General features: G+C 39.5%; 1 protein-coding gene across 1 annotated transcript in view; it reads left to right on the forward strand.

The window, feature by feature from the left end:
- atp2a1 (ATPase sarcoplasmic/endoplasmic reticulum Ca2+ transporting 1) overlaps window positions 1-24,871 on the forward strand; it is an 82,105-nt gene that overhangs the window by 32,368 nt on the left and 24,866 nt on the right. Inside the window, exons 11-17 of the mRNA XM_062453990.1 lie at window positions 749-915; window positions 1,107-1,195; window positions 1,278-1,380; window positions 1,496-1,627; window positions 1,850-1,975; window positions 2,199-2,417; window positions 2,693-2,804. Coding sequence (XP_062309974.1) covers window positions 749-915; window positions 1,107-1,195; window positions 1,278-1,380; window positions 1,496-1,627; window positions 1,850-1,975; window positions 2,199-2,417; window positions 2,693-2,804 — 948 coding nt within the window. The remainder of the gene's footprint in view (window positions 1-748; window positions 916-1,106; window positions 1,196-1,277; window positions 1,381-1,495; window positions 1,628-1,849; window positions 1,976-2,198; window positions 2,418-2,692; window positions 2,805-24,871) is intronic.

The following is a 24,871-nucleotide window of genomic DNA, read 5'->3' on the forward strand; positions in this document are numbered from 1 at the left end:
ACGTTTGAAATAAACCACTGTAGAAAACACTTTGAAAATGTGGTTGAAAGTTTAACAGCTTAAATGTAAAGTGCAAATCGACGTGCAAATTTGTGCAACATTATTTTACAACGGTCAGTATAAAACAAGTCATTTGGCATTTACAAATAACTAAACAATTCCATGCCCACTTAAAACCGGACCCAGTAGCAGACGGTCGCTGCAGTAACTAACTATTTTTAGCACAATAAGCCACGCTACAGGAGCAGCGGCAGACTTTGACGGAGGTAATATTTGAAACATGATTGAACTCGATTGAAAAGTTCCTTCTCTTACCGGCTGCCTCTCTAGACTGTAGATATTTCAGATGTGCACACTCCATACATACAGTAAAAGCTATTCTCAGCGTTTGCTGTGGCGTCTCAGACAACTCCTTCGCACGCGCTTTATACTTGATTAGGCACATACTCGATTAGGCACCTGTTAGCCTCCTCTCTGTTGCACGTGTGTTCCATTGCTGCGTTGCATGTATGACGTTGCGTTTTGTTGATCCACAGTGAGATTGTCACCTCCCTTCTTTCTGTTTTTCTTTTTTTCCCCGTGCATTTTCTTTAAAACCCCAAAGTAAGGTTCAAACTCATCTTTGAATTGACAGTTACAAAGGACAGCACACTTTGAGAGACTGCTGCAAGTGGCTTCAGTGCAAGCAGCAAGCATACAAATAATGTTGCCATAATCAAGGACTGGCCACTCCCTCTCAATCCCTCAGGCCTGCCCGCTGTCATCACCACTTGCCTGGCACTGGGTACCCGCCGTATGGCCAAGAAAAATGCCATTGTGAGAAGCTTGCCCTCCGTCGAGACCCTGGGCTGCACCTCAGTTATTTGCTCAGACAAAACTGGCACACTGACCACCAACCAGATGTGTGTTACCAAGGTGGGTAATAGACACAGGGCAAGGCAGATAGCGGGGATGGGTATAGCTCAGTGATACCTGGAAGTTGCTTTGGTTAAAAGCATTGCAAACTCAGTTTTTCAACCTGGATACAAAGCAGCCACACATACTTTACTATGTAAAACACATTCTACAAAAATTCTACATGGTGTAACCGTTAAATGTCTTTGCAGATGTTCATCATTGACAAAGTTGATGGAGACATTGTCACTCTGGGTCAGTTTGACATCTCCGGCTCAAAGTACACTCCAGAAGGAGAAGTGTGAGTACAACATCACATGTGCACACATGTACACACACACAATCCTAATCAACACCAACTTGTCTTTTTTTCTTTCTGTCAGTACTAAGAATAATAGCTTGGTGAAGTGTGGCCAGTTTGATGGGCTGGTTGAACTGGCTACTATCTGCGCACTGTGCAATGACTCGTCCCTGGACTACAACGAGGTGAGAGATAATTTCTGCAAAAAAAAGATTAATCTTACACACAGTATCATCCTGATATCTACAAACTGTTCACTCGTTAAATTCACACCCCTCACTGGACTACTCTCTCCTCTAGGCTAAGGGTATCTATGAGAAGGTGGGTGAAGCCACTGAGACGGCTCTATCCTGTCTGGTGGAGAAGATGAATGTGTTCAACACTGAGGTGCGTGGCCTGTCAAAGGTGGAGAGGGCCAATGCCTGCTGCAATGTAAGTTCCCTTTAGAAAAACCTGATTAAGAGTAGATTTAAATACCTGCAAACATCTTACCTGTCCTAAACTCACTCACTCCTATATTTCCATCTTCTTCACTAACCTTTCCAGTCATCCTATCTTTCTCTTACACAATATTTCTTCACAATCTTTCCAACACACTATTCCTTCTGATTTGTGTCCCTCCCTCTTTCCCTCCCTCTCTCCTCGTCATCTCAGGTGGTCAAGCAGCTGATGAAGAAGGAGTTCACACTGGAGTTTTCCCGTGACAGGAAATCCATGTCTGTCTTCTGTTCCCCTGCCAAGGCCTCTAAAGCTCCCGTGGGCAACAAGATGTTTGTCAAGGTGAGCCCGCTAGTGTCTACCAAGGCAAACTGAAGTCCAAATATGATGTCCGTATTCCAGATATAGAGCCTAGATATAGGACCTTAAATCTTAAATAATGCTTAAATCCCCAGGCAACCCAGATTTTAGTTCCAGGTACCCCATCCTATTCTCCATCAACACTTATGTTCCATACAAGTCCCCTTTCTTCCTTCTTCAATTCTGCTTACCGTACTTTGTTCAGGGTGCCCCAGAGGGAGTGATTGAACGCTGTGCCTATGTCCGCGTGGGTACCACCCGCGTGCCTCTGACCGGGCCGGTCAAAGACCGCATCATGACCGTGATCAAAGAGTGGGGCACAGGTCGCGACACCCTCCGCTGTCTGGCGCTGGCCACCCGCGACACACCATTGAAGAAAGAGGAGATGAACCTGGAAGACTCCACCAAGTTTGTTGAGTATGAGGTTAGTGATATTTTGATATCAATCAATTTAATTTGATTGCATATTTTTTGCATAGTACAGAATGTTATATGTATAGATATAACAATATTTGGACAGATGAAGGGATAAGAATGTTACATTTGGTCAGTGGAAAAGGTTGCAGCAGAAGACTATTGACCTACAAGCTGTCATTGTCTTACCCGTGGTAGTGCATTATGTGACTGCTATCTCATCACTGCTTACCTGTGTGAAAGCACTTACCCCCCCCCCACCCCCACTCTGTTTCTTGAACCCAGACTGACCTGACCTTTGTGGGGTGCGTGGGGATGCTGGACCCTCCTCGTAAGGAGGTTATGGGCTCCATTGAGCTTTGCAGGGCTGCAGGCATCCGTGTCATCATGATCACTGGTTAGTGTATAACCACAAAACTCTCCCACTCATACACCACCTCTTTTTTTGTCTCTGTTTTCTCACACCCTTTTTTTCCTCTTCTCATCCTGGTTACACTTTCTTTCTCTAACTCTGCTAGGGTTGTGAAGCCATTCAAGTCAAATTCACAGCAAAAAAAACAAGAAGACCTGAATTACACTACTAATAGATAATGAAAATAACTGTTTAATTGCTTTATAACTCGATAACAACCTAAGATAGTAGACTTGCATCTTCAAAAGGCTTGTGAAAATTGAATGAATTGTTTTGAGTAGCACATCTGAATCGATAAGTCAATGTCTTGGTTGTTGGTTAAAACTTGGTTTGAACTTTTTCTTTCAAAAAGGAACTATAGTTAGGTCCATAAATATTTGGACAGTGACAGAATTTTCATAATATTGGCTCTGTACGCCTCCATAATGGATTTGAAATGAAAGAACCGAGATGCGATTGAAGTGCAGACTTTCAGCTTTAATTCAAGGGGTTGAATTTGTTTTTTGTATGAAACGCTCTTCGTTCCTCCTGTATTTTCATCCTTCGTACTAGTTAGTTTTTAGCAGTCCCACACAGCAATAGTTAGCTCAGCTGTACAAGTTACTCACCAGTCCGAGGGTCGGGTCTGAAGCTAAGAGCAAAATACTTTGTCAGTTTTGTTTTCCCTGTATTTGCGCTATTGAGCTAGTATTGTGGTGGGACTCCCTTATGAAAAAGAAGTATATTAAAGTATACTAAAAATGGATAGTACACTTTTAGTTCACTTTTGATATACTCTTAAGAAGTATGCTTAGAAAATTGTTCACTTTTGATATACTTTTAAGAAGTATGCTTACAAAACAGAAAATTGTATACATTTCTTCTGGAGTAGGATGTACGTTTTATTTTATTATACAGCAAAAACAGTCAAAATACTTTTAAAGTACATTACAAGTTACATTTTTTTGGATCCATCTTGTATATTAGAATTATTCATGTCTAGGAAAATCTATTATGCATTGCACATTGAATCTTTTTTGTTACTGAAGATGTAACGTTAATTACTGCCAAAACACTTTGAAGTCCTATACTCTTATACTATACTAATAATTATCAATTGGAGTATTAATGGAAAAAAAGAAAAAGCTACTTGAGAAAGAAGCAGCACAGAAGGTTTTCATTATGCATTTGAAGGTCATTTGACTGTCAAACTGACTGAAGAACGAAATAACGAGGTGAAAAAATGAAGATAGCATGGCTCATTGGCTGGTCAATTCCCATGATGCAAGGTGGTCAATAGTGTTAAAATTTGCTGATAAGTTTGCCGTTTGTTCGAAATACAAATGTAACTTCATGAATTTCATTTTTTTTATGTGTCTGCTTAGAATGTAGTGTTTTGTTGCATTGTCATTGTTGTTCTGGTTTACCATTGTAACCATGAGTTAAATGAATGTTACGTTTGATAAGAAGTTCTGGAGCGTTCTCGTCAAGTGACGCAAGATCGGCGGTGTTTGAGGGGCCCCTAAACATTTAAATATATTAGTAAATCATAGTAAATGGACATTTATTGAGTTTACTTCTAGAAGTACTTACATTAATTGAAAGTGCACTTGAAAGTATTCCAAAGTATACTTTGAGGTACTTTAGGAAGTATACTTTGTGAACTGAAAGTGCACTACACAGGTTACTTTAGAGTATTCAAAGGTAAATTTTGAGGTACTTTACGAATTATACTTCATAAACTAAAAGTGCACTACACAGGCTACTTTACAGTATTAAAAAGTAAACTTCAAATACACTATAAGTGTACTTTAAAGTGTACTAAATGATCTAAAAAGTGGTCCAATTCAGTTTACTTAGTACAAAAATAGTATATAAATAAGTACATTTGTAGTATACTTTAAGTACCATGATAATAGAATACTTTTTATACTTAAGTATACTTGAAGTATACTTCTTTTTCGTAAGGGCTGATAGAATATTAAAGCAATAAACCACGAGAGGGGTATCAAATGATGATCCTAAGTCCTTGCATCCTAAGCAATCGATGTCATTCAATATGAGAACGATTGGAGTGGAGACTGTAGATGACCCATATAGTGATTTCGACAGATATCTAGCACGTCAAGTTTTCTACTGGCTACTTAGTCTAGGAATGAACAAATTAATTTATTGCTAGATAACAGTTCAATTTCAAACACTTCAAACTGTATTTCCAACAAACTTGTTATATTAGGCAGTTTTCCAAAAGTAAACAGTTACGCTTGTTTTTTGGGGCATATGTTCAGTTAAATCCGGAGAGAGCTGGGGCCTGTACTACGAATCAAGATTTGGCGTTAGCGAGGTAACTTCAGGTTCAACCCAGGGTTTTCTGTATCACGACGGTGGATCACTTGTTACCGGGGTTGATCGCCATGGTAACACATGCTGAACGCCTAACCTGGGGCCTGTACTACGAATCAAGATCAACATGCTCTGGATTACTTTCAGTTACCCGGCTACACAAAGCCTAAGGCCGAATCCCAATACTACCCCTTACCCCTACCCCTTACCCCTAGCCCTTAGTTTACCCCTAGCCCTCGAAACTGAGGGGTAAGGGCTACATATCCCTAAGAAATGGGACGCCACTTGGTTACGGGTACGTCATCTAGCACGTATCGATATCTCCAAAGCAAGTAGTGTTAGGCCAAATCCCAATTCTACCCCTTACCCCTACCCCTTACCCCTATCCCTTAGTTTACCCCTAGCCCTTGGCCCTCGAAACTGAGGGGTAAGGGCTACATATCCCTAAGAGAAATGGGACGCCACTTGGTTACGGGTACGTCATCTAGCACAGTGGTTCTCAATCCTGGTCCTCGGGACCCCCTGCCCTGCATGTTAACGACCATTCATTTGAATCAGGTGTGTTGGAGCAGGGAAACATCTAAAACATGCAGGGCAGGGGGTCCCGAGGACCAGGATTGAGAACCACTGATCTAGCACGTATCGATATCTCCAAAGTAAGTAGTGTTATGCACTGATATCATGGCAATTTAGTGCAATGAGAAAACTGCTCTGCCTTTCCCATACAATGTCACTTATCTATCTGTTACGGCCCTGACTAGAACGTCGGTCTCCTTGGCTGTGAACCGCTCCTGGCGTGCGCCTGGCAAATCCGCCGTTATAATAGCAATCCGCCATGGAACAAGCGCTGCTCTTAAAGGGGATGTGAGATGACGCTCTGATTGGTTTATTGCACGTTACGCCCAAACCACACCCATTAATAATGTAGCTACTTCGGACCTACCCATTTTAGATTTGCGCCAGGCGCAAAGTCATTTATCCCGCCGGCAAAATAGCAACCGAGCCGGAGTCCCGCCCACAAAGTTACTTGCGCTTTGCGGTTTGATCGTCAAAATAGGGGGGTTGGCTTCATTGATGATCTTTTGCTTGAATGCAGTCTCCCACCTCTTAAGAAACTTGTTGGATGTTTCAGCATTGAACAGCAGAGCAAAGTCCTGATTTATCTGATGACAAAGCATATTAACAAGATTTGTAAGAGGTTACTTGGGACTTTTTTTTATCCTTTACCACCAAAATGGATAGTGTGCATGTTTTGATAGACTTTAAAAGAATTCAAGCAAATACACATTCATGATTTCTCAGTCTATCACTATGTCTGAAAGGCATGTACGAGCAAGAGTGATAAATATATGAACAAATGACTCAAAGTAGCGCAATTATGTTAACTGGTAACCAAAAGCAGGCATATCTAAAATACACTTAAAACAATCTTTGAAAAGTGGAATAAAAGTTTTATTTACCAATCCTTTTACATCCAAATATCTTGGGAACACTTCAAGGACGTCAGCTGATCGGTCAGGATTATGGACCAGTTCTTGTCTATGCTTAAAAGTTTCCTTCATCTTCTGCATTACTTCAGTTTCATCAGATGTGTGGACAAGGAAAGAACTTGCCTCTCTGCATGCATCTCCTTCAAGTTGTTGCACATCATCTATCCTCCTTTGTCGACTTGGTCCTCCACTTTCAGTCATCTCTAAGCGAACACGTTTTGGGTTTTTCCTCGACAAAGTTTTAAGGCGCCAGGAGATGAACCCCGTTCCCTTTTCCGGATCGTAGAAATGCTCCTGTCAAAAAAGACAAGAGCACACTTCATAAAATTTGAACAAATTATGTCATTATGTTACATAAAATTTATAATAGGGGAGTCAGGTGGCTGAGCGGTGAGGGAATCGGGCTAGTTATCCGAAGGTTGCCAGTTCGATTCCCGGGCAAGACACTTCACCCTACTTGCCTCGGGGGAATGTCCCTGTACTGACTGTAAGTCGCTCTGGATAAGAGCATCTGCTAAAGGACTAAATGTAAATAATAGAAACTTCTATTACATGCCAAAAAAAGGAGCATATAACATGTCAAAGTAGATTGTGTTTCAAGTACATCAATACAAACGATTCTTACATAGCCCTTTGCTGAAAATGGGTCTTTCAGGCTAGGAAAGAGAGAAATAATGCCCAAAGCATAAGTTTCCCGCTGTTTGCGGGTGGGGATCCTCCTGCAATGAAAAAAAATAAAAATAATAATAATTAATATAGTTAATGGTCAACAGTGTTGTTTTCTACATCAATTGACAGCTGTGTTTTTTTATTGCATCTGTGCTTTAAAGTCTTACCCATGAATTTCTGTCATGTGACTGACAACAATATTAACAAGCTGACGTCTGGTGCTGTGCTTTAAAGTTTTTGTTGTCTGGTATTCTTCAAGCACTTCCTCACCTCAAGATTTTTTTTCCAGTGCATCTTGGACAGTCTGATTAAACATTGACCACAATACAGGTGAACACATGAAGAGTAATAAAATGGTGAAATTATAGGGAAAAGTTAACCATAAGGAAAAACATGCATACATACCCGTTTTGCCTTTTCAGCGGCTATGTTAAAACTGTTGCTGACCATTGCCGTTTGATTTTCCACTGTGCTCTGGGTCTCTTCATGGTCAGTTGAAGAGAGTGAAAGAGTGTCAGTGCATGTGCTGGGGGTTGAGGTTCTTGTGGGTGAAAACTCTTGACAGAAAAAAGCAAAACATAATTTTAATGTTTTCTCTAAAGGCATTAAATCAAACAAAATCTGAATGTTCTTCTGAAGCAATCATTTTCCATCACAAATAAAAATTAAAGGATTAGTTTAACAAAAAATTGAAAATGTCATTAATTACTCACCCACATTACTTAATACCTCCCGTTCAGCTTCGGAAAGGCAGATTAAGATATTTCTGATGGAATCAGAGCTTTCTGAACCATCCATAGGCAGCTACATCATTGCAACTTTCAAGGCCCAGTGCGTGCTGCCCTTTACTAATTAGATGGTGTAATGGAAAACCATGGGAGAGATATTGTTGATTAAAGTAGTTATTTTTGCCCAGTGAAAGTATTCTAGTCACTTCATAACATTAAAGTTGAACCACTGGAGTCACACGGACTATTTTAATGTCTTTACTACCTTTCTGTGCCTTGAAAGTGGTAATTACGTTGCTGCACATGATCTCGGATTTCATCAAAAATCTCTTCATTTGTGTTCTGAAGATGAACGAAGGTCTTACGGGTTTGGAACAACATGAGGTTGAGGAATTAATGACATTTTCATTTTTGGGTGAACTAACCTTTAAAAATAAAAATTGCAAAGATAAAGATACACCCTTGTAAGTTCTCATTCTGCTATATCTAGCTGCAGTGATACCAGATCCTTTTGTCCACTTTTTCATCACTGGATCTCAAACTCAAGTTCCCCGTTTTATATATTAACCCAAACAAATCTGTGACAATATTTAATAAACTGCTAAAAACTCATAAGTGAGCACTTAATTGTATCCTGGACTATTTAAGACAATATTTGAATGATTAGCACCTCTCATGTTACTGCCGACTTGTGATGAATCCCTTGTTGTATTAGTGTCTGCTAAAGGTAAATGCGAAACGGCCTTGAGATCCTATCGATGGTCTGTCGTACATGAAAGGAAATAAAGTTAGCACTCGGACAATGTTGAGAAACGTACTACTAATATTATTCTGAATTGTGAGAAATGTAAATGAAACATGAAAATTGGTAAAAACTTAAGTGGTTATCAAATAACTCTCCTCGTGGTCGCGTCTGCCATTAATCAAAAAGGAAATGATGTGCAAGAACCGGAAATCAGATCAACTAATCACTAGTGTCAATTATGTCAACTCGCTGTAATTACGCTGACTCCGATCACTGATTCACTCTGCAATTGTTGATGCCATTCAAATCAACACCAGAATCAACACTTTTTAACTCTGAAACATTAACACCATAAAAACAACTCTAAACTACACTGGATATTTTGCTGTGTACTAGCTTTTTCATAGAATAATTTTTCCTGATTTTTGCTAAGTTTGAAACCAATCCGAAATGGGTAAACTAGCACCCCATTTATTTGCTTACGTCAATAAAAGTTGCCTGCAAATGTGCTCGCGGATACTAACAGGGCACAAGCACAAAAGTTCACATTGGCCGATAGCCGATTTACCTGGAGCTGAAAGAAATGGCTTGAGTTGCCTGCCCTGTTGTAGCAAGTTTAGCAAATGGTTGTCACACATACATGAACTGTTGTTAATATAGTTTATTCCTGTTATTTTAAAACAGATTTGATTTTTCGTAAAAACGTTCATGACATGATGGCAAATATTATATTATGTTAAGCGTGAGCATAGATTGTTGACATGTCTATCTGGAGCAAAGACAAAGATAGTTCTGTTAATATGCCCCTTTTAAAGGCACGTTCAATAGAGTAGACTATATTTTAGACACACTTCTCAATTTATTACATTATTACCAAGTCTTGTTAGATCACGTTATATCCATTAATAGGGGTTTGGTTTTGTAGGTTGAACATATAAAACACAGGCCACATTTCTACACTGATGTTAAAATGAAGGCAGTGTGAATTTCGTGGCATTTCGTTTGAATATAAAGTTGACAGTAAGCTATGGTAAGTCTGCATTATGGAAAATTTCTGTTACAAAAATAACTATTAAGCTTTTTTTGCCTGGCGAGAACAATGACGGAGCTAAGTGTTCATGTTAACAGTTTATTTAATCCGATACAATGCGTTGGAAATCATACTCATATCACAAAGAAAAAAAGCAACATATGTGATGAGTTCCATCTAGAATAGCGCTATATTTAGCCCTATAGCCTATTTCTAAAAACCAAGTGAAAGGAATACTATACAGTGACAACATACATTTCCGTAAAGTTTGCATCATCTGATTCTTATCGGACTTGTACCCCATTCTGCCACTGCAATGCCTTAGCTCACACGCTTGCAACCATATAAATCTATGCTCGCGACTGGTTGTCGCAAAGTATGACGTGTACAGCTAGTTGCAAGCGTGCACGAGGTCTCGGAGCTAGGGGAAAAAAGAGCCATTGTTTAAAGCTAGACCCGAAGAGTCGGAAGTGGAAAGATGGCGCAGTCCGGTATCGTGCTCTCGCTTGCCTCACTGCGCCACTGAGCACTTTTCATAGAAATGACACCATCTTGGAAGACAAAAGTTGCTTCCTCTAGTTATATTAACTCTATGATAGCTAGGCTAACTATAGCTTTACTGCAAGGCAGCTGCAGAAACGCCACAAGCAAAGAGGCCAGGGTGATAACTATTTACTCATTTTACTTTGTGATGTGAAACACAATTGTGAAATGTAATGTACAATATTAGCTGATATTATTAAGGAAGTAGGCCCACATCTACTTTCGGAAACAGTAGTCTATTATTTCACTGAAGCATTGGCATCATGACATTAACCTCTGTTGCCCGGGCAACACATACTACAGTGGTCTATGATGCATATGTTTTCAATCGTTAAAATAAACATCCTCACAAATACATTTTCGTTGTAGGATTTATTATGACATTACATTACCAGTAAACGATTTGTGGGTGAAATGATCATTACCTGTGGTTTCAAACCAGTGTTGCTCACTGCAACGCTGTAGCCCACGCGAGACACTACAAAAACATCTACACAGCTGTAGGACTAGGAAGTCAAACGGCGACAGAACATGTTCGGCACTCCCCTTACTTAAATCAAAAGTCTATCTAACGATTAACCTTAACTTCATTGCCACAGCCTAAACTTTGTCAATCTGTTCATGAAAATAATTAATTTCAGCCTAAACCGTACAACGGAACGTTAAATCCAATTCAACCAACGCAATCGCTACCAAGACGAACACAGCAGTAGTCTACTGTACTGTAGTAGTACAATTTACCGGGGCAGCTTCTCCACACAGGGCTATATCGCACTTTGCGTTGTTACTGACAATGATCGCTACCAGTGAGCTTTTTATGAAAGCGATTTTCCACTAAATAAATGTCAAGCTTATTTACATTTTTGGGGGCATATTTTCAGTTAGCAGATGGTACTGTTTGAATCGCGATTCCATCTTCTACTGCCGGTAACGTCGTAGAATAATCTTCAAAGGGGGTTCTTTATTCATGAATTAATGCAATATGAGTAGGCTAAATGCCTTAAAATATCACGAGAAGGGAAAAACTTAAAAGGACGTTTAAGTCATAGAGATTAGGTCAATTTTTACACCGGTCTGCCAAATTTATTGGGTGTGCTCAAGCCTTCGGCGAGAGCACAACCTTTGTTCTCTCACATATATATTATTATTATTATTGTGAGAATGCTGTTAAGCATTCTCACTATTGTTTTCCTGTTTCTCTTTATTATTATTGTGAGAATGCTGTTAAGCATTCTCACTATTGTTTTCCTGTTTCTCTTTATTGTGAGAATGCTGTTAAGCATTCTCACTATTGTTTTCCTGTTTCTCTTTATTATTATTGTGAGAATGCTGTTAAGCATTCTCACTATTGCTTTTCAACTTCTCAGTTCTTCCGCCGTTTTTTGGCCTTTAACTCGTTCTGCATACTTTAACCGATTCCTACAACTTTTGTATCAAAACGTTCAGCTCCTTCAGGAGATGATGGCTATGACTTTTGGTATTTCTCACTTTTATACTTTTTAAGACATTAAGGTTTTTGTGCAAATTATTCTCCCATTAAAAGTAATGGTAAATCCTTTCAAATCATTAAAAAGCTTCCTCCTCTTTCAAACGTAACTACTTCAGCTTACTTTCAGCTAGAGACACCATTCAACCTTTAAAATGTTCACAAGACATTCAGCTATTCCCAAACGATTCAGCTTTTTCAAATGTTCAGCCAATTTTGAATTATGACAGTTTGAAATACATTAAAATGTTTGCTCCTTCTTGATTTTTATGAACGAGCAGCAAGCAGAGTGGCACACTCTGCTTGCTGCTCTTTTTCTGATATTCAACTAATTTGTCAAACAAATTCCTCTAACGTTCATATAGTTTAACTTACAGAAACAAGTTATACCTTAAAATGTAGGAAAAATTGTCCTCTTTCAGCCAATGTAACTACTAAAGAGCTCACATTTACAGATTTTCAGCTATGAGCCTTGAAGCGAGAGCAGCCTTTCAAATTCTCTCACTAACTTCAATGGAGAGGTGAGTAAAATCAGTCAGAGAAAGCAAGAAGGAACAAGATTTTGAAACTGCCGATAGAGTCGTATTTCTGACCGCACAGACATATAAAGGACATCTCTGGTTTCGGCAGAGTCTTGGGTCTCGGAAAATATCCTTATATTTTGGATTGGACGTATAGTTTTGCGTCTAGGTCAACTTGTTTGAGGTGTGGATGCTAGGTAAATGTTCGTTTTTCTCTCTGCCTAGCTCGTTAGCTATCACAGCTGCGCCATCACCGTGGCAACCAAACAAACAAGCACCAGGAAAGCAAAAGGAACACGTTTTTGAAACTGCAGGTAGAGTCGTATTTCTGACTGCACAGACATATAAAGAATATCTCTGGTTTCGGCAGAGTCTTGGGTCTCGGAAAATATCCTTATATTTTGGATTGGACGTACAGTTTTGCGTCTAGGTTATCTTGTTTGAGGTGTGGATTCTAGCTACATTTCTCTTATTCTCTGCCCTCAGCGCGTTAGCAATCATAGCTGCTCCATCACCATAACGACAGACACGCACCACTCAGTCTCTCACACAGGTGATTGGTACGTTTACTTGACCATGAGAAACACGATTACTAGCAATTGTCGGTTTATGCCAATAATACGATTACTCCGTTTACATGTGTAATTAGTTATGCGATTACTCAATAAACGCGTCTTGTTTTTTATTAATCGTTGTATGCTCCACGGACAAAACTTGCACCATCATCCTTCTGCAACAAAGTGTCGCCGTGTCTTCCTGTATCGGCTCTACTGCTGTATGTTCCATTCCATCAACACATTGAATCCTACTAAGAAAGCCGAGTAAACACACTCAATGGTAGGCTACATCTGCTACTGCTATTACTATCCCAACTATAATTTCATCTGTTAAAACGATAATATTCTTGTTACGACTAGCTAGCCTACTTCTTCTTCTGTTTAACAGTTCAGCTTTCAGCTTCTCCCACATTGTAGGCTATTTTAGCTCTTAGCTTTGTTAAGATGATGCAGTTCAGCTTCCACACTGCCTCTTTTGTGTGACTCACACATTTTTGAAATTCAATTAAGCTTGCGGGTATTTTCTAATTTCTCACTTTTATACTTTTTAAAATATTAAGGTTTTTGTGCAAATTATTCTCCCTTTAAAAGTAATGGTAAATCCTTTCAAATCATTGTTGGAATGCTGCTCCAGCCCCTTTCAAAAATACCTTTCGGTTGCTTTGAAGCTTCAGCTTATAACTTTCTACTAAATTTTCACTATTTCAGATTTTTTAGCATGGTCAGCTATCCCCATTCAGGTTTTCAGCATTCTCACTGCTGTTTCGCAGGAACAGCCTTTTCTAGTTATTATTATATCAACTTCTTAGTTCTTCCGCCGTTTTTTGGCCTTTAACTCGTTCTGCATACTTTAACCGATTCCTACAACGTTTGTATCAAAACGTTCAGCTCCTTCAGGAGATGATGGCTATGACTTTTGGTATTTCTCACTTTTATACTTTTTAAGACATTAAGGTTTTTGTGCAAATTATTCTCCCATTAAAAGTAATGGTAAATCCTTTCAAATCATTAAAAAGCTTCCTCCTCTTTCAAACGTAACTACTTCAGCTTACTTTCAGCTAGAGACACCATTCAACCTTTAAAATGTTCACAAGACATTCAACTATTCCCAAATGATTCAGCTTTTTCAAATGTTCAGCCAATTTTGAATTATGACAGTTTGAAATACATTAAAATGTTTGCTCCTTCTTGATTTTTATGAATGAGCAGCAAACTCTGCTGGCTGTTCTTTTTCTGATATTCAACTAATTTGTCAAACAAATTCCTCTAACGTTCATATAGTTTAACTTACAGAAACAAGTTATACCTTAAAATGTAGGAAAAATTGTCCTCTTTCAGCCAATGTAACTACTAAAGAGCTCACATTTACAGATTTTCAGCTATGAGCCTTGAAGCGAGAGCAGCCTTTCAAATTCTCTCACTAACTTCAATGGAGAGGTGAGTAAAATCAGTCAGAGAAAGCAAGAAGGAACAAGATTTTGAAACTGCCGATAGAGTCGTATTTCTGACCGCACAGACATATAAAGGACATCTCTGGTTTCGGCAGAGTCTTGGGTCTCGGAAAATATCCTTATATTTTGGATTGGACGTATAGTTTTGCGTCTAGGTCAACTTGTTTGAGGTGTGGATGCTAGGTAAATGTTCGTTTTTCTCTCTGCCTAGCTCGTTAGCTATCACAGCTGCGCCGTCACCGTGGCAACCAAACAAACAAGCACCAGGAAAGCAAAAGGAACACGTTTTTGAAACTGCAGGTAGAGTCGTATTTCTGACTGCACAGACATATAAAGAATATCTCTGGTTTCGGCAGAGTCTTGGGTCTCGGAAAATATCCTTATATTTTGGATTGGACGTACAGTTTTGCGTCTAGGTTATCTTGTTTGAGGTGTGGATTCTAGCTACATTTCTCTTATTCTCTTCCCTCAGCGCGTTAGCAATCATAGCTGCACCATCACCGTAACGACAGACACGCACCACTCAGTCTCTCACACAGGTGATTGGTACGTTTACTTGACCATGAGAAACACGATTACTAGCAATTGTCGGTTTATGCCAATAATACGATTACTCCGTTTACATGTGTAATTAGTTATGCGATTACTCAATAAACGCGTCTACATGATTCTTTTTTATTAATCGTTGTATGCTCCACGGACAAAACTTGCACCATCATCCTTCTGCAACAAAGTGTCGCCGTGTCTTCCTGTATCGGCTCTACTGCTGTATGTTTCATTCCATCAACACATTGAATCCTACTAAGAAAGCCGAGTAAACGCACTCAATGGTAGGCTACATCTGCTACTGCTATTACTATCCCAACTATAATTTCAGCCGTTAAAACGATAATATTCTTGTTCCGACTAGCTAGCCTACTTCTTCTGTTTAACAGTTCAGCTTTCAGCTTCTCCCGCATTGTAGGCTATTTTAGCTCTTAGCTTTGTTAAGATGATGCAGATGATGCAGTTCAGCTTCCACACTGCCTCTTTTGTGTCACTCACACATTTTTGAAATTCATTTCAGCTTGCGGGTATTTTCTCATTTCTCAGTTTTATACTTTTTAAAATATAAAGGTTTTTGTGCAAATTATTCTCCCTTTAAAAGTAATGGTAAATCCTTTCAAATCATTGTTGGAATGCTGCTCCAGCCCCTTTCAAAAATACCTTTCGGTTGCTTTGAAGCTTCAGCTTATAACTTTCTACTAAATTTTCACTATTTCAGATTTTTTAGCATGGTCAGCTATCCCCATTCAGGTTTTCAGCATTCTCACTGCTGTTTCGCAGGAACAGCCTTTTCTAGTTATTATTCTTTTTGCCCCCCTAAAACTCAGTCAATATTTGGCCTACATACACAACGGCGGTGTCAAAAGGTTCGTCTTGGTAGCGATTGCGTTGCTTCTATTGGAATTTACGTTCCGTTGCATGGTTTGGGCTTAAGTTAAGTTTTTGTGGCGAAAAGTGAAGCTAACGGTGGCTAATTTGCTAGCCACAGTCACTGACGTTACTAACGTCACTACGTCACTAACGTCCCGAAAACACGCGTGACTACCTGTAGCAGAACATTCGTTTCGCATCTGTTAACTTGGGGGATAGCTAGGCTAACTATAGCTTTACTGCAAGGCAGCTGCAGGAACGCCACAAGCAAAGAGGCCAGGGTGATAACTATTTACTCATTTTACTTTGTGATATGACACACAATTGTGATGTGTAATGTACAATATTAGCTGATATTATTAAGGAAGTAAGCCCACATCTACTTTCGGAAACGGTAGTCTACTATTTCACTGAAATATTAGCATCATGACATTAGCCTCTGTTGCCCGGGCAACACATACTACAGTGGTCTATGATGTATCTGTTTTCAATCGTTAAAATAAACATTCCTCACATATACATTTTCGTTGTAGGATTTATTATGACATTAGATTACAAGTAAACGATTTGTGGGTGAAATTATCATTACCTGTGGTTTCAATCCAGTGTATCACTGCAACGCTGTAGCCTACGCGAGACACACGACAAAAACATCTAACATACACAGCTGTTTAGGAAGTCAAACGGCGACAAAACATGTTCGGCACTCCCCTTACTTAAATCAAAAGTCTATCTAACTACTAACCTGAACTTCATTGCCACAGCCTAAACGTTGTCAATCTGTTCATGAAAATAATTAATTTCAGCCTAAACCGTACAACGGAACGTTTAATCGAATTCAACCAACGTAATCGCTACCGAGACGAACACAGCAGTAGTCTAGTACTGTACCGTAGCAGTAGAATTTACCGGGGCAGCTTCTCCACACAGGGCTATATCGCATTTTGCGTTGTTACCTTACAATGATCGCTACCAGTGAGCTTTTTATGAATGAGCGATTTTCCACTAAATAAATGTCAAGCTTATTTACGTTTTGGGGGGCATATTTTCAGTTAGCAGATGGTACTGTTTGAATCGCGATTCCATCTTCTACTGCCGGGTAACGTCGTAGAATAATCTTCAAAGGGGGTTCTTTATTAATGAATGAATGCAATGAGTAGGCTAAATGCATGAAAATATCACGAGAAGGGAAAAACTTAAAAGGACGTTTAAGTCATAGAGATTAGGTCAATTTGTACAGCGGTCTGCCAAATTTATTCGTTTTGATTCAACGATGAGGCTGCCTCTTGCAGGGGAAATGAGAAGACATCCATTTCATTCTACACTTCACTCGTATTTTCAGTTGTAAATGAGCAGCAAAAAGAAATGCTTTTAAATCTATGTAATCGTTATAAATCGTCAGGTGGCTGAGTGGTGAGGGAAGCGGGCTAGTAATCTGAAGGTTGCCAGTTCGATTCCCGGCCGTGCCAAATGACGTTGTGTCCTTGGGCAAGGCACTTCACCCTACATGCCTCAGGGGGAATGTCCCTGTACGTCCAGAGCGTCTGCTAAATGACTAAAATGTAAATGTAAAATGTATAAATAATAAGTATGCATTTTTATATAAAATACAGAAATATCAGTTGTAAAAATGTCATAAAAAAACGGACCCCTGTCCAACCGACGCAAGCAAGCACACCCTACAATTTCCCCAGAAATTGTACCCTCTCTAGTTCGTTTTGATTCAACGATGAGGCTGCCTCTTGCAGGGGAAATGAGAAGACATCTATTTCATTCTACACTTCACTCGTATTTTCAGTTGTAAATGAGCAGCAAAAAAAAATCTTTTAAATCTATGTAATCTTTATAAATAATAAGTATGCATTTTTATATAAAATATGCAGAAATATCAGTTGTAAAAATGTCATTCAAAAACGGACCCCTGTGCAACCGACGCAAGCAAGCACACCCTACAATTTCCCTAGAAATTGTACCCTCTCTAGTTTTAGTTGCAACCCTGGCAGTGGAAAACGATCGTGGGAGCAAATACATTTAAAATATAAAAACATAATTCAAAAAAGTAGCAGTAGGCAATACTTGCACATATTTTAAGGCCAACAAGTACAAGGCTGAATTGCCTGCGTCACTCCCTTTTGTAGGATATTGGTATACAAAGGGCCTATAGAACAATGAAATTGCTTGCAGCCATCAGGAAGAAAAATTAGGCAAAGAAAACTGGGGAGGCCCTCCTCCACAGGACTTCACTGAGGAGCTGGCCCTCTCCAGCTATCAGGGTCGCCCCATGATGGAAGGAGTGGAAGGGGGCATTTCTTCAGACCCTGGTGGCAGCAGCTCAGAAACACAGGCATTTGTATGTTTCAAGTAATCTATATGACCATGTTCATTCAACAATTATTTATGAATATTGTAGGAGTGAAATGTATTACTGTTCTCTGCAGTGACAGGAAATACGGTGGTGTTGCTGCCACCACCCACTGTCGTCCCACTGTGCCATACAGAGGTAACAGTAGGTGCGTTCGACATGGACTGCGGCTGCATGAAACGACCGGCGAGAGTAGCCGCTTGCAGTCGGGGAGGAGTTGAAAACAGCTCTGTGAAGTCGGACATTCCATCTTCTTGTGGTGTGCTGCGATGACGTCAGTCATGGCCGATCAAGCGCTGTTTGCTTACTTTACTTTATTTATAATTACACTTCGTCTTTCCGTTAGTGAAGAGGCGGACTAAAACCCTTTCTTCAACAAATTTTAAATTCAATTAAACTGTTTGGTCCGGATTTGAGCGTTGGCGATAGTGAAGGTGTCAGAATAATTACAAAACACGCGTCAAAGTTGTCGTGTGTGAGTCTGGCCAATCATGAAATAGCTGTGTCGTCATTAGAACCCGTGCAGTTGCTCTTGAGAAAATGCGCTCGGCTACACAGCCGGCAGTTCTCGAATCGATCTCACGGTACTTTGATGGCTACGTCACAGTGACCTAGCCTCGGCGCCGTCTCAAGTCGGACAAAAAATCTAACCAGAATTCACTGTTTCAAGTCAGCCGCCTGCAGCCGGCTGCAGCTCTGCATGAAGTCAGTCCATGTCAAACGCACCTAGTGAAACTAATAGTCATACGCCAGTATGTATGCCATATGTGGTTGCTGAATATTGATCAAATATGCCATTTAATTTCTCAAGTGGAGGTCCTAGATGATCAGGAAACTGTGTTTGCCTGCTCAGAGAGCATTTTGGGGATACACTTTTGAGTTTTATGTACCACTTGCAACACAGATGATGAGAGTGTGTGAACGTGTGGCTGTGATTGAAGTGTCTGTAATGACTTGCTAATGGTGGTGGTCTGAACATGAGACACAAGTCCTTAAAGTGCTCATTTCAAATATGACTCAATTGATTAAATTGCTATGGTGTTAAACTCACCAGGAAGAGGAACTTCTTCCTCCCCCTGAGCCTAGGGCCTCCACTTCAAGGCTATGACAAAGACACAAGCAATGAACCTTGAAACACAGTAGTCAAATGGACACCTTCAACTTTCTCCAAGTGTGCCTTGCAAAGGGACAATGTTCTTTATTTGTTTCAGGTTGGAGCAGACAATGTGAGGGCCCTGTATAAAAGAACCCTGGAGCTCGATATAGAGTATAAGAGGCTCGATATAGAGTATAAGAGGCTTTTAACCCTTGTGCTGCCTTCGGGTCACATGACCCAAAGGTTCATAACGAACCACAGTTGTGTTTACCCAATTTTACCCAATACAAAAACAAATAAAAATAATTTTCTTTTAACCTTCACAATGTGGGGAGGGGGGTCTGAGACAGCCCGACGGTTAAAAGAAAATGCTTCACTTTGATTTTGTATGCGGTAAAGTTGTCGCAATACGACGGTGGGTCACAATGACTGATGGGTCAGAATGACCCGAAGATAACACAAGGGTTAATTAAAAAAACAAGGCTGGATTTTCTGTGTTCCTAGGGAAGGGAGAACACATGAGGATGTATTTGTTAAACTTTTTTCTACGTTTTGGTCTTTTTATACCTTTTTGTTGTGCATTTTGAGTCTTTTGTGGGGGTTTTCACCATTTCTTTCAATGTCCTATTTATTCTTTTTGAAAAATGCTATAAAAGTGAATGAAACATCCAAATTCAATGAAAGTGAAATTGGGTGTGCTTTGCCTTTGGCAAGGGCACAACCTTTGTTCTCTCACATATATATTATTATTATTATTATTATTATTTTGCCCCCCTAAAACTCAGTCAATATTTGGCCTACATAGACAACGTAGGTGTCAAAAGTTTCGTCTTGGTAGCGATTGAGTTGCTTTTATTGGAATTTACGTTCCGTTGCATGGTTTAGGCTCAAGTTAAGTTTTTGTGGCGAAAAGTGAAGCTAACGGTGGCTAATTTGCTAGCCACAGTCACTGACGTTACTAACGTCACTACGTCACTAATGTCACGAAAACACGCGTGACTACCTTTGGCAGAACATTCGTTTCGCATCTGTTAACTTGGGGGATAGCTAGGCTAACTATAGCTTTACTGCAAGGCAGCTGCAGAAACGCCACAAGCAAAGAGGCCAGGGTGATAACTATTTACTCATTTTACTTTGTGATATGACACACAATTGTGATGTGTAATGTACAGTATAAGCTGATTTTATTAAGGAAGTACATCTACTTTCGGAAACAGTAGTCTACTATTTCACTGAAGTATTAGCATCATGACATTAGCCTGTGTTGCCCGGGAAACACATACTACAGTGGTCTATGATGTAGCGTTATCTGTTTTCAATCGTTAAAATAAACATTCCTCACATATACATTTTCGTTGTAGGATTTATTCTGACATTAGTAAACGATTTGTTGGTGAAATTACCATTACCTGTGGTTTCAAACCAGTGTAGCTCACTGCAACGCTGTTGCTTACGCGAGACACACTACAAAAACATCTACACTACACAGCTGTTTAGGAAGTCAAACGGCGACAGAACATGTTCGGCACTCCCCTTACTTAAATCAAAAGTCTATCTAACTACTAACCTGAACTTCATTGCCACAGCCTAAACGTCAATCTGTTCATGAAAATAATTAATTTCACCTTACACCGTACAACGGAACGTTAAATCCAATTCAACCAACGCAATCGCTACCAAGACGAACACAGCAGTAGTCTAGTACTGTACCGTAGTAGTACAATTTACCGGGGCAGCTTCTCCACACAGGGCTATATCGCATTTTGCGTTGTTACTGACAATGATCGCTACCAGTGAGCTTTTTATGAATGAGCGATTTTCCACTAAATAAATGTCAAGCTTATTTACGTTTTGGGGGGCATATTTTCAGTTAGCAGATGGTACTGTTTGAATCGCGATTCCATCTTCTACTGCCGGTAACGTCGTAGAATAATCTTCAAAGGGGGTTCTTTATTAATGAATGAATGCAATGAGTAGGCTAAATGCATGAAAATATCACGAGAAGGGAAAAACTTAAAAGGACGTTTAAGTCATAGAGATTAGGTCAATTTGTACACCGGTCTGCCAAATTTATTCGTTTTGATTCAATGATGAGGCTGCCTCTTGCAGGGGAAATGAGAAGACATCCATTTCATTCTACACTTCACTCGTATTTTCTGTTGTAAATGAGCAGCAAAAAAAAAATGCTTTTAAATCTATGTCATCTTTATAAATAATAAGTATGCATTTTTATATAAAATACAGAAATATCAGTTGTAAAAATTTCATTAAAAAACGGACCCCTGTGCAACCGACGCAAGCAAGCACACCCTACAATTTCCCCAGAAATTGTACCCTCTCTAGTTATCATTTATTTAACTTGTGGAGAGCATTGTATGGTACCATACACATTGTTCTTTTTGGTTTGAAATGTTTTGGTTGAAAGAAACACACATTTATTATATGGAAATGATTAGAAAATGGCTCAAAGCAACCCAAGGACAACAGAATGGGTTAAGGGGAGACACGCCAGTGAATAGGGATAACATATCAACATGAAACCTCCCCAGTTGATAACTAATATTAGGTCAAATATTGTTTTCATTACTAGTTTCCTGTAAATGTAATGTTTAAATGAGCAAATTATGCATTAAGTTGTAAAATATGATATAATTTGCATACATTTCCAGAACGGAAATCAGAACATTGTATGAAGACAGAATGAAAATCCTTGTTTCATTTTGTCAACATATTAGAGTCCAAAGTTTTTACAAAGGACACTTTGGATATCTCTTTTTCATCACTCCATTGATCAGAATATGGTGGCAACAGCCATTGAAGAAAATCCTTTGCAAATTGCGCGGGAGACCGTGTTCTTGCTCAGGTTCTCCGCATCACCCACAAAGTACCCGTAGCGAAATAACGAAACGCTATGCATATAGTATGTGTATAGTACGTTACTTTTCCTGTTGAATGTTAATAACGTTAACTCGTGAATGCTTTGGGAAAGCAACAACAAAGATGACCGTGGTAAAGTTAGTTTGAAGTTCGATATTCAACATGACGGCCAGTAGGCTATTGTGTTATTTTAACTGGTGTTTAGCACCGCTACGACCGGCCGCTTAAGCAATGCTTTTGGCTGCCTAAAGCGTATGTTTAGGGACCATCAACAAATTACAAATTTCAAAAGTCAATAGCTTTTCAACAACATGAACTAGGAGCGTCAAAATAATGTTAAACTGTTGAAGATGTATGCATTCATGCTGCACAGCCTTTTGCCACAGGGTACCACCCCTCAAAATCTCCTGCCACCCTCTTGCCACCCCATGAATATGTTTCTAGATCCGCCCCTGATCACAATGTCAGCTAATATACTGCCAGAGTGACAACGTTGTTTGAATGAGCTTGTTTCAAAGGGGTCTAATTATTAATGAAATGCAATATGAGTAAATGTTTAAAAATAACAGTAGAAAGGGAATATTAAGTCATAATATAGTTTAGGACCATTTTACACAGGATTGCCCCATTTTTCTTAGTTCTGATGCAACTGTTTCAACTAGGCTTTGTAAGGCTCCCACAGCACCATTAGCCTACTTCGTACACTAAGTAAAATAAGAGAAACCTGTTTCATTCTACACTTTCACCCTTTGTATTTTGAAGAGTAAATAAGCAGTAACAAATGTATGTTGTATGCAATATTCGATAGTAAGTATGCGAAAACAAAACCTACCATTAATAGTTTTGGAGGTGATATGGTAAAATTCCCCAGCTGCAGCGGCCGCAAGAACACCTCACAATTTCTCCAGAAATTGTACCCTCTCTAGTTTTTAAAACTTTGTCGAGAATCCTTTGGAGGCAATGACTGCTGTTTTTTGCAGTCATTGCCCCCTCCTCCCCCAGTTACTACGCACTAAATGTTAATAAATATATATTTTAGACTACTACACATGTTATACATCATTGGAAAGCTACGATTCTTGATTCTGTTTAGATATGTAAACCATTGAGTCACAACAACAAGTTTAGTCAACGTCTTTGTCCAGTCACCACTTTGTAAACAACACCAAAGCCAAACGTCTCTACTTACCCTCAAAGGTTCAGTGTCGTCCAGGGGCCTGTACTACGAATCAAGATTTGGCGTTAGCGAGGTAACTTCAGGTTCAACCCAGGGTTTTCTGTACTACGACGGAGGATCACTTGTTACCGGGGTAGATCGCCATGGTAACACATGCTGAACGGCTAACCTGGTCGGGAGCAGGTTAAGTTGGAGATCAGAGATCAACCGGTATAAAAGCCCCGCCCACTAACTCATTCTTGAGGATAATGCCGTCACCGTTCATAGAAGACCCTGTGGAGCTTGGTGCGCGGATAGTGACAGGTGCGCTCAGAAGAGCCAGAACATTTAGAGACCGACAAAACCCTTTTGCATTCCCTCATGAGTATCTTTATGAAAGATATAGATTCTCAGCAGAGGGAATTACGTATCTTTGCCAGCTTCTTGAGCCGTATGTTGCCAATGCGACACATCGAAGCCGTGCGCTCACAGTCCCACAGACTATATATACCGTTTCGTTATTTCGCTACCTACTTTTATAGTGTGGGTGATGCGGAGAACCTGAGCAAGAACACAGTCTGCCGCACAATTTGCTAATGATTTTCTTCAATGGCTGTTGCCACCATATTCTGATTAGTGGAGTGATGAAAACGAGATATCCAAAGTGCCCTTTGTAAAAACTTTGGACTCTAATATGTTGACAAAATGAAACAAGGATTTTCATTTCATCATTTGCCCATTTAAACATACATTTACAGGAAACTAGTAATGAAAACAATATTTGACCTAATATTAGTTAGCAACTGGGGAGGTTTCATGTTGATATGTTATCCCTATTCACTGGGGTGTCTCCCCTTAACCCATTCTGTTGTCCTTGGGTTGCTTTGAGCCTTTTTCTAATCATTTCCATATCAGAAATGTGTGTTTCTTTCAACCAAAACATTTAAAACCAAAAAGAACAATGTGTATGGTACCATACAATGCTCTTCCCAAGTTAAATAAATGATCATTTCACTACTTTCATTGAATTTGGATGTTTCATTCACTTTTATAGCATTTTTCAAAAAGAATAAATAGGACATTGAAAGAAAGAAATGGTGAAAACCGCCACAAAAGAATCAAAATGCACAACAAAAAAGCCACAAAAAGGTATAAAAAGACCAAAACGTCGAAAAAAGTTTAACAAATACATCCTTATGTGTTCTCCCTTCCCTAGGAACACAGAAAAGCCAGCCTTGTTTTTTTAATTAAAAGCCTCTTATACTCTATATCGAGCCTCTTATACTCTGTCGAGCTCCAGGGTTCTTTTATACAGGGCCCTCACATTGTCTGCTCCAACCTGAAACAAATAAAGAACACTGTCCCTTTGCAAGGCACACTTGGAGAAAGTTGAAGGTGTCCATTTGACTACAGTGTTTCAAGGTTCATTGCTTATAATTTGTGTCTTTGTCTTGGCCTTGAAGTAGAGGCCCTAGGCTCAGGGGGAGGAAGACTTTCCTCTTCCTGCTGAGTTTAACACCATAGCAATTTAATCAATTGAGTCATATTTTAAATGAGCACTGTAAGGACTTGTGTCTCATGTTCAGACCACCACCATTAGCAA

This window comes from Osmerus eperlanus, chromosome 2, assembly GCF_963692335.1.
Source record: "Osmerus eperlanus chromosome 2, fOsmEpe2.1, whole genome shotgun sequence".
NCBI lineage: Eukaryota > Metazoa > Chordata > Actinopteri > Osmeriformes > Osmeridae > Osmerus > Osmerus eperlanus.